A 9,496-nucleotide genomic window follows, 5' to 3' on the forward strand; every position below is an offset into this window, starting at 1 on the left:
TGACCTACGGCCAGTGCCTGGCAACTACCCCACCAGAAGTGCAGGGCCACTGGCAGAATTTTTGGACTTTTCAAAGCCTCCCTCTCTCTCTCTCTCTCTCTCTCTCTCTCTCATAGTTGCTAGTTGCTTGCACTGACACATGCTAATTTCGATACACGTTAAATATGCATATTCATGATTGCTGATAAACATATTCCGTCTTTGCATATTACAGAGTTAGCTCCCTTGCGAGTAGGTATCGATTGTTACATCATTATTTTGTGAGCGCAATTCACGTCGTTTTCTCCGAAACATATGACGTTTCGCTCGCAAACACATGAAGTCACAATCCATACCTACCCGCAAGTGCAGATAACTCTGTAATATACGAATTAGGAGTATTTATTACAATTGATTTTCAAAAATTACAGACTTTCAGTAAAATACCCTAATGAAAAGTTCGTTCTTATTGACCACTAAGTTGTATTTTCGCTCAAACATCAAGACGCTTAGTAACCACTACAAAAACTAGGTTTGTTTGGAAAGGACGGTAAAGTTTCATATTGCAGTTAGATTTGTTTTGTATCAATGCGAAGAACATTAGAAGTATAAGGTTCAGAATGTTCACTAGGAAGTTGTTCTGTAGATGTCCTATTATTCTTTGAAATAAAGACCACACAACCACAAAATAAAGTTTTAATTTTATTGAAAACATATTTATATTTACAACGAATTGAAAACAATAATGAGATCTACATGAATAACGACTTTACAATGAAAATGAAACAATGTTTACAAAATATCTAGACAATTAATGGGTTGTTCAGCACCCTGTTTGATCACACTTAATGAAATGTCCTGTATCGATCCTAAAACCCTTGAAAACATTGAAGAGTTCATCAATCTTGGCTTGTGGAAGGGATCTCTGACGGGAAAGGATCCAGGCAAATTCAAGATGGCTGATTCCGAGTATGTCAGTACAAGAGTAGATCAGTGTATACGAGGTGTAGTCTGTCTTCAGAACCCAGTAATTACCATAGGGTGTGTCTGTGGAAAATACAAAGATTTAGTAGTAATCTCATCGATGTTTATGGAACTGGGACCAGTTTCATCAACATTCATTAACTTTAAACATTTTTTTATCTATTTTTTATAGAAAAGTACAATATTAATAGAAGTTAAGGAAAACGCCTTTAGTGAAGGAGCATTTTTTCAACTTTTGCTATGCTTTTCAGCTATGAATTATGTTAAGTTAAGGACTTTCTATAAGAATTAAGGATTTCATTTAGCAAAGTAATGTTGATGAAAATGGGCCCCAAAATTTATTTAGTTTAAGTGAATCTAGTTATCCGCTTTTGCTAACAGTAATGTGTATGAAGTCATCAGTGTACAAGTAACGTCATGAATTAGCGCAAAACGCTGCTATATCTTCACGAAAAACTGGTAAAATTAGTATAAACGCTTAATGACAAACTGAAACAATACGGGGGGGGGGGGGGGGGGCGGGAAATCATCAAGAAAGTTAAGACCAAAAGGACAGGTTTGTAGATACTTACTTGCAGCGAATCTGATTTTGAGTTTAGCTGGTGAATTGAGATCTGACTGGAAGGCATCCCCGAAGGCAATGGAGCGGTTTCCTGACTTAGGGCTGCGGAAAATAGATGATTAATCTATACTAATGAAATCATTCATTATCTCATCATCAAATATGATTAATGTGTTGGAAACAATGGTTATGACTAATGCGGTATTTTCGAATTTCTAATAAAGACGAACTTGTATCAGAATCTTTCTTTAAGTCTCAACTAACAAGCATAAGACATATTTCGTAACTTTCAAATTAATCCATTAATTATGGAATAGATCGTTACTTTTAATTTTCAATTTTGTAGAACAACGCGGATTGCAGTTGCAATTACCCGATATACATTCGTGTAAAGGGATTATCGTTATATCTTTATGTTTGATATTGAAAATTATACATTCACACGGAAAGATTATCTTCCCACGTCTTCTCCGAGGCAATGACATCTTTGCGCTGTATGCAACAAGCTCTAATCAATCAAGTAACTAACGCTGGTTGCTATATGAAAGAACGCAACAATGACATGGCAAAATAATGACTCGTTTCTATGAACAAGATGGCCAATAAATTGTATCATTACTTATTATTAAAATTCCCTTAAATACCTTTTTTTCAAAAGCTTTTTGAAAGTCGCTGTCACACTGTACCTATCATTATATGTACCATTTTATGTTCTACATTTGAACTTCGGTTACAAATATGATTTGAAGATGTACTTACTCAATGCCGGTGTTCTTAACGCGGATGTGGTTTTCTGGTGTAAGACTATAGTTAGCCACTATACATTTCTCTCCTGTTTCAAAACTGGCGGGGAATTTGTATAGCTCATACCAGTCACCGATATACTGCAAAAGAAAACAGAACAGTTAATTTATTATATTGGTAGAGCTGAGTGATATTACAATCTCAAGAGCATATAGAATTATTTTCAAATATCGTTAATATAACAGTTTTGTTACACAAAAACATAAAACATTCAACATGAAAAAAGTTAAAATGTCTTTGTTAGAACACAAACATAGCACAAATCATCTTGTATAGAACAAGCATTCCTAGTGAATAAAGTGTTCTAGTGTTAAAAATAATAAATTACTTTCAACATCAGGAAACGACTCGATGTAAACGTAAACTCAAACTTACACTATTAAGATCGAAATTTTCCATGGTGTGTGTGGTCGGGCAATGCCCAAAACTGAATGTTTGAGCCGAAGCCAAGGCAACAATGGCTGCCAGAAGTAAACCTTGACGAAGCATGTTGGCAGATGTGAGTACGATTCCTGCAGTAAGATGAATGTGTAGAATCTGGCCAAATCTTTATATAAGGAATGTTTTGGACCAGCCACACGTGTTTTGTAGCGTGAAACCCTTCTGTCTTACACAAGTGATACTGTTATGAAATGTTTGTCACTGATAAGAGTGAGAGAAATTCCAGTGTCACGAGTCTTGGTGGTTTGAAGGGGCGGTCATGTTATTTGGTTACAGGGAAATGTGCGACAGAGTATCTACATTCTGTACTTCTAGTCCTCCACCTTTGACTTAATAGTTTGATTGTTCGAATTTCACGTGCAGTTGCAGGGTACTGACACTTGACCGTTGGTTTTTGCCTGGGGTGTCATGATTTCCTCCACCGACTAAATCTGACACATGATTCGTGTTATTGGTATTATATTAAGACAAGCAAAACAAAATTACACCAAACAATAAAGTTATCAAAATCCACTATCAAAAGAAGACACAAATAAACTATAAAATAATAATTCTATACAACACATTGTATACAACTGGATGTATTGCTTTAGTCGTACTAGAGGAAAAAACAAAAATAAAACCTCAAAGGAATATCCCAAACTACCTACCACAAAGCAATGATAAAAATTGAATCTTTAAATATCACAGAAGTAACAACAATATCGGCATCGTTTGCAAACCCAGAAACCTAGAATGAAATTGATTGTTTAAAAAAAAAACCATACATATGTAATATTTGCATTTGACATTCAGACACATATCATTCACTTGGTGTCAGAGTAAGATGCATTATCGCCATAGGTATACGTACATACTATATGTACTATATGAATGTGAATCGTTTGTATCGTAAATTCATGTACCTGAAATACATGCATATGATCTGAAGACCTCCAGTGTTATACCAACTTGTGTATACATACGTATTATCCCATTAAATCACATTATCTCTAATACTGTGAAGTCATGCTTATTATCAATTATATTTCCTGAAAATAGCGATGATAGCAATAGCATTACCATGTTCTATGAATCAATATATTATTACCAAATATGTCTGGTATTCACAAATTAACTACTTTAATGCAGTCATCCATTGATGCTGCTAGGTGACTTTGATATCATTTTGAATTGATCATTTTGCACCCACCTGAAAGGAAACGAGAGGTTAAGGACTATCCTATAATCACAACAGCTCTGGTATGTAGGGACGATAACTAACTTCTCGTGGTCATAACTGAACTTCTCGAGGTCAGTAATAGGTCATCCTTAAGGTTACAGCTAGTTACGAAACATATAAATATAAACTTCATACATTACAAACTACGTGATTAACAAAACAAAAAAAAAGAAAGGGAAAAATAGAATGTAAAACTAAAAATGGGGGGGGACTTGCCAAAAGAAACGTATGTATATGTGGCAAAATAAAAAAAGACAAAGGGCAACAGGTCTCCTGAAGACTTGTCCGACTTTATAGAGCATAAACATTTATAATATCTCAAACATAATTTTGATTGCAAACCTGCACGTCTTAAAGAAAAGATGTAAAAAATAATGAAATAAACTGTAAACATAACAGGTGTTTAAGTCACAGGAAGACAATCAGTCCTGGCGCCCCTGAGAGGCAAGCGTCTTCGAATTCAAAGTCTTATGTAATAGCAATAATGCCGATTATGGAAGTTAATTTTAATCTTCCTATTTTCTATAACTTCCTGAATTTGCGGTTGACTGTCAAAAGCCACATTCAGACACACGATTAATGTTTCACAAATAAGGCAATCGTTACTAAGACACCGATAAGACTGTTGAAATATCTTTTAGGCTAACGCACCTTTCACCTTTTTAATTAAAAACAGTAAAAAGAAAAGAAAAACTTCTTACTAAAATTATTATTGTAATCGTTTTTCACATGATCCGCCTGATATCCAGTGCTTTCGCACGTGTAATATTTTTGCATTTAAGCATTGATGTTACTATTTTTTTTTTTAATTTTATCGGGTTATGAAAAGAAAATTGTTTGCAAACTGTGTGAATCCGCGTAGCTGATTCTCACAAAAGTTTGCAAACATTTTTTTTCATAAACCGATAAAATTAAAAAATAGTGACACCAATACTTATAATTAATTTTGTATTCTATTTGATAAAATGAAGTATGTTTAAATGTAACATTATAGTGGTTTTTCAAGGGATTCTTTTTTCCGAATCAATATGCAACGTCAATGTCTCTATTGTGACTTCACGATAACGTCGGGGTTTCGCGCCATTCTCGGATTTTTTTTTATTTAAGCATTGATGTTACTATTTTTTTAATTTTACCGGGTTATGAAAAGAAAATTGTTTGCAAACTGTGTGAATCCGCGTAGCGGATTCCCACAAAAGTTTGCAAACAATTTTTTTTTCATAACCCGATAAAATTAAAAAATAGTGACATCAATACTTATAATTAATTTTATACTCTATTTGATAAAATGAAGCATGTTTAATGTAACATTATAGTGGTTTTTCAAGGGATTCTTTTTTCCGAATCAATATGCAACGTCAATGTCTCTATTGTGACGTCATGATAACGTCGGGGTTTCGCGCCATTCTCGGATTTTTTTTTCATAGTGGTATGCAAAAAAAAAAAAAAATACTGGCCAATCACAAAGCCAGATTTAGTATGAAAACAAAGAAAAATTAATTATAGAGAGCGCAGCGAACGGACCGAAGGTCCGTTTGCGAAGCGAACTCTTGTGATAGAGGTGTTTTGGTAACGTTATTCTATGTAATTCATCCATATTTGTAGAGTTTGAAAACTTTCTGATAAACCGGAAACAGGAAGTCAACACAAGATCTAATAATTATTAATTATTAGAATCATAGCTTTGCTGAATTACTGGCATTCAGTTTATAACAAGAAAAACAATATTGAACATAGAATACTTCTACTTTACTTTCTGCAAAAATACGTGACTACGGCTACAAATCATATCTCAACGTCATTCTCCGTTGCCAGACGGAAAAATTCCGAAGCAACTGCAAAACGGCTTTTAAGTTAAGATTCAGGACAAAATTTAATTGTTAGATTCAGGTAAGAATAAATTGGAAGGTTTATCTTTCACTAATGTTTTCATTTTGAATTTTTGCAAGCGTTACTTGTTTGTAATCACGCGAGAGTGTGATTTTGTTATCACGCGAGAGTGTGACTTTGGATACTGTCTTGAGCGATGCTGGATCTTGTGTTGACTTCTTGTTTCCGGTTTATCAGAAATTTTTTCAACTCTACATATATGGATGAATAACATAGAATAACGTTACCGAGACACCTCTATCACAAGAGTTCGTTTCGTTTGGAAATCCTTTATTGACCTGGCATTTTCTATTTAATTACACATTAAAAAAACAAAAACGAAAGAATGGATTAACTGCTGCGCTCTCAAATAGACTTTGCCTAAAATTATATTATGTCACTAGTGTAATATGACCTGGAGCGATTTTCATTGGCTGGAAATTCATTGTGACGTAAGACAGAAAAAATAAAATGACGTCAGGATTACGAGGACGGCGGGACAAAATGGCGGCCTCTGCTGGATTTCCGGAATACATTTTGACGTGAAATTCTTTGCTTTGTAGGTATTTGTAGTTATGCGATAAAAAAAGCATCTTAAATTTGTGTTCATTTCATGAAAATTATTACAATAAAAATAATACATATAGGATCTTACATGAGTGTTCATTTCATACATTTTATGAAAATCGTCCAGAAGTTTTAATTTTTGCTCGCGAAGGCTCGCAAAAATAAAAACGTCTTAAACTTGTTTCATAAAATGTATGAAATGAACACTCATGTGAAATCCTATATTCATTATTTTTATTGTAATAATTTTCAATAATTTGATAACGATAACCACAAGATACCGCATATAAAAAGGATTGAATATTGTAAAACTGTTAAAATGATACATATTTAACAAGAACTTAAATATGATATGGAAGTTCAATGATCGAGTGCACGTGTATTAAAGTTAAAACAAAGAATGGACCTTATCAGAGCAAAATGACCAGTGGTATTTCATGACGACCAGAACAACCCAAGAATGTGAACTTGGACGCTTGTCGTCAAGACATGTTTCATAACCATGCTTTCATAATTCTGTTTTCGCTTCAAACACGCTTCACACCATGTGAATCGAAAAGCCTAGGCCTATATAAGGCGGAGAGGAACTCGAAACACACCGTGCAGACTCTTCTAGGACTTTAAACAGCAACACCCACTTCACAATGCTCGGACAAGTAGTGATTTTGGCGGTGGCTGTGGCCCTGACGGCAGCACAATCTTTCAGTTTCGGAGGTTGTCCATCAGTAACAACACAGCAGGTCTTCGATCTCAACCAGGTACCTTTTACTAGTAATGAGGGAAAACATCACATAGCATTATAAGTGTAAACGGTTATGTTGTTAAAGAAAGGAAATAGTTTGAAGTATGTAATTCCTTGTTAAGAAATTCCTTTATTATATCTATGGTGCGTATTTAGAAGATTTTTCATATTTCTATTTCCAAAGTCGACAATTTCAGATTCAACTTAATATTGTGGGTATCGCTGTCCATTCTAATTAACAAATAATTAGCCATATTCCATTATTGGTGTATTCCTGGTAATTATAATGATATATTTATGTATTACCATTTTTTCTAACCTTTGCTATCACTGACATGATATTCTATCATTATTGAAAGGACATTGTAATTAATTTTGTCAATCGGCTGGTATTCTCAGAATATCTTTAACAGATTACATTATCAATGTTTCCATACAACTGGATTATGTACATGTACTTAGATACCTACACCATCACTTTGTGTCCTGAATTATCCTGACTCGTGACACTTGAGTACAAATTAACTGACAAATTATCGCCATATTTGTTTCAGTATCTTGGGATCTGGTACGAGTTGTACCGATTCCCCACCAGTTACGAGTCCGGACAGAAGTGCATCACTGCTAACTACACTCTGACACCCAATAACCATGTATACGTGCACAACGAGGGATTCGAGTGAGTACAACATGTTATTATGATAATTGGCAATAAAGATAATAACAATAAACATCTTAGAAAACAACAACATGTAGAACTTTATGTGACTTAAATCAATTAACTAATTAGAGAATATCCCCTATCGCTCTTACCTAACAGTTGTAGCCTTTGTAGGAATAAAGCCTTGACAATTAATGGACAGACAAGGCAGTAAAGATTTTTTTTGAGAACTCTCTTTGTTAGATATTATTTCGTTTTGATTTATCATGATTATCAAACTATTTTGACTATCACAACCAACACCACATACGTTTAGAGTAAATTAAAGTCAAGCTTAAATACTTAAACATCAGAAAGTCAAGCTTAAATACTTAAACATCAGAAAGTCAAGCTTAAATACTTAGACATCAGAAAGTCAAGAAGCCGCTGCTGCAGTAGATTTAGCAACATATCGGCCAATTCTAAATTAAACATCGATCTTTCAGTCTCGATATTTCAATATTATGAGTTTACAAATTCCTGTTTACAGCCCAAAGACAGGTAAACCGTCTATTGCCATTGGTGATGCCTACCAGAACGATGTCCAGAACGCTCCTTCTAAACTCAAAATCAGATTCGCAGCTCGTAAGTAAACTAGTCTAGTAATATTTCTCTGAAATTGTATATTGACAAATGATTATGATATAAATTGATTTCAATATTAATATTGAGTTGCGTGGTGATGTAATTACCAATTACCATGGAAGTCAATGTTGTTGTCAGCAACAATAAAATAAAATTTGATGGTAACCAGGAATAAAAACATATATACCTGAGATTCGAAAATATACGAGTCTGAGTTATAGAGCAATATTAAAACGATGAAATTACAGAATATTGTAAATTACAGAAAACATTATATTTCTGAAAGGAGTGGTTTTTTTTGGCAAGGGAGTTGGTTAAAACGATTGTGATATAATAAATAGTGTTAACGTTGTAACTGTAATGGGATGTTTAACTTATAAAGCATATGCTGATTTTCCCCCAGATACACCTTACGGAAACTACTGGGTACTGAAGACAGACTACACCTCCTACACACTGATCTATTCCTGTATCGATATCATCGGAGTCAGTCATCTGGAACAGGCTTGGATCATGTCACGTGAACGATCTCTACCACAGGCTAAGATTGACGAATTGATGAATGTCTACAAAAGTTTCAAAATCGATACAAACCATTTTGTGAAAGCTGATCAAGAAAACTGCTGAACTTCATATAACATTGTTGAACTTTGTTTGTTTAACATACAAAGACTTATATTACTTACATCACTTTTAAAATAACTCATAAATACTACTTGCCGGAAATTTTCTACTTTCATTTACCATTATAATATACTTTGCTTTAAAAGAGAAAACAGTAAAGAGTAAAGGTTGACAAATAAAAAAGCTACTTGTATATTCTACTTTCATTTTCCACTAAGGTATCATTATCATTTGACTATTGAAATTGTCATTAATAACTGTACACTGTACATACATTGTGTTTTGTTGTTCTGCAAATACCGAAATACTGTGATATTTTGATTGTTTAATGTAATAAAATATATTATATGTGATTCAGTTCGTCATTTGTTTTATATAGAGAAATAGAAATCGACGTTGTCCACATATGAATGTAAA

The 9,496-nt window shown here is 33.8% G+C and overlaps 2 protein-coding genes across 2 annotated transcripts; one reads left to right on the plus strand and one right to left on the minus strand.

Moving 5' to 3' along the window:
* Positions 1-668: 668 nt before the first annotated feature.
* LOC138315596 (apolipoprotein D-like) lies at positions 669-2,927 on the minus strand. Its single transcript, XM_069256735.1, has 4 exons — positions 2,705-2,927; positions 2,285-2,409; positions 1,536-1,627; positions 669-1,026 (listed from the first exon to the last, which is right to left on the minus strand). Exons 1-4 carry the CDS (start codon positions 2,816-2,818, stop codon positions 803-805), a joined length of 555 nt encoding a protein of 184 aa, XP_069112836.1. The 5' UTR covers positions 2,819-2,927; the 3' UTR covers positions 669-802.
* A 4,080-nt stretch (positions 2,928-7,007) lies between these two features.
* LOC138316996 (apolipoprotein D-like) lies at positions 7,008-9,432 on the plus strand. The gene is made up of 4 exons (XM_069258630.1): positions 7,008-7,186; positions 7,725-7,849; positions 8,361-8,455; positions 8,859-9,432. The coding sequence occupies exons 1-4, from the start codon at positions 7,073-7,075 to the stop codon at positions 9,080-9,082; spliced, it is 558 nt and encodes a 185-aa protein (XP_069114731.1). The 5' UTR covers positions 7,008-7,072; the 3' UTR covers positions 9,083-9,432.
* Positions 9,433-9,496: the final 64 nt, after the last annotated feature.

Source organism: Argopecten irradians, chromosome 2, assembly GCF_041381155.1.
Source record: "Argopecten irradians isolate NY chromosome 2, Ai_NY, whole genome shotgun sequence".
NCBI lineage: Eukaryota > Metazoa > Mollusca > Bivalvia > Pectinida > Pectinidae > Argopecten > Argopecten irradians.

What these genes read in the sequence shown, in the direction of transcription:
- LOC138315596 (XM_069256735.1), bottom strand. Translation starts at nt 2,818, where the DNA reads ATGCTTCGTCAAGGTTTACTTCTGGCAGCCATTGTTGCCTTGGCTTCG. An exon ending in AAAATTTCGATCTTAATAGT is followed by an intron (nt 2,410 to 2,704) that starts GTAAGTTTGAGT and finishes TTTCTTTTGCAG; the next exon opens with TATATCGGTGACTGGTATGA. An exon ending in GTTAAGAACACCGGCATTGA is followed by an intron (nt 1,628 to 2,284) that starts GTAAGTACATCT and finishes TATTTTCCGCAG; the next exon opens with CCCTAAGTCAGGAAACCGCT.
- LOC138316996 (XM_069258630.1), top strand. Translation starts at nt 7,073, where the DNA reads ATGCTCGGACAAGTAGTGATTTTGGCGGTGGCTGTGGCCCTGACGGCA. An exon ending in AGGTCTTCGATCTCAACCAG is followed by an intron (nt 7,187 to 7,724) that starts GTACCTTTTACT and finishes TATTTGTTTCAG; the next exon opens with TATCTTGGGATCTGGTACGA. An exon ending in GTGCACAACGAGGGATTCGA is followed by an intron (nt 7,850 to 8,360) that starts GTGAGTACAACA and finishes TCCTGTTTACAG; the next exon opens with CCCAAAGACAGGTAAACCGT.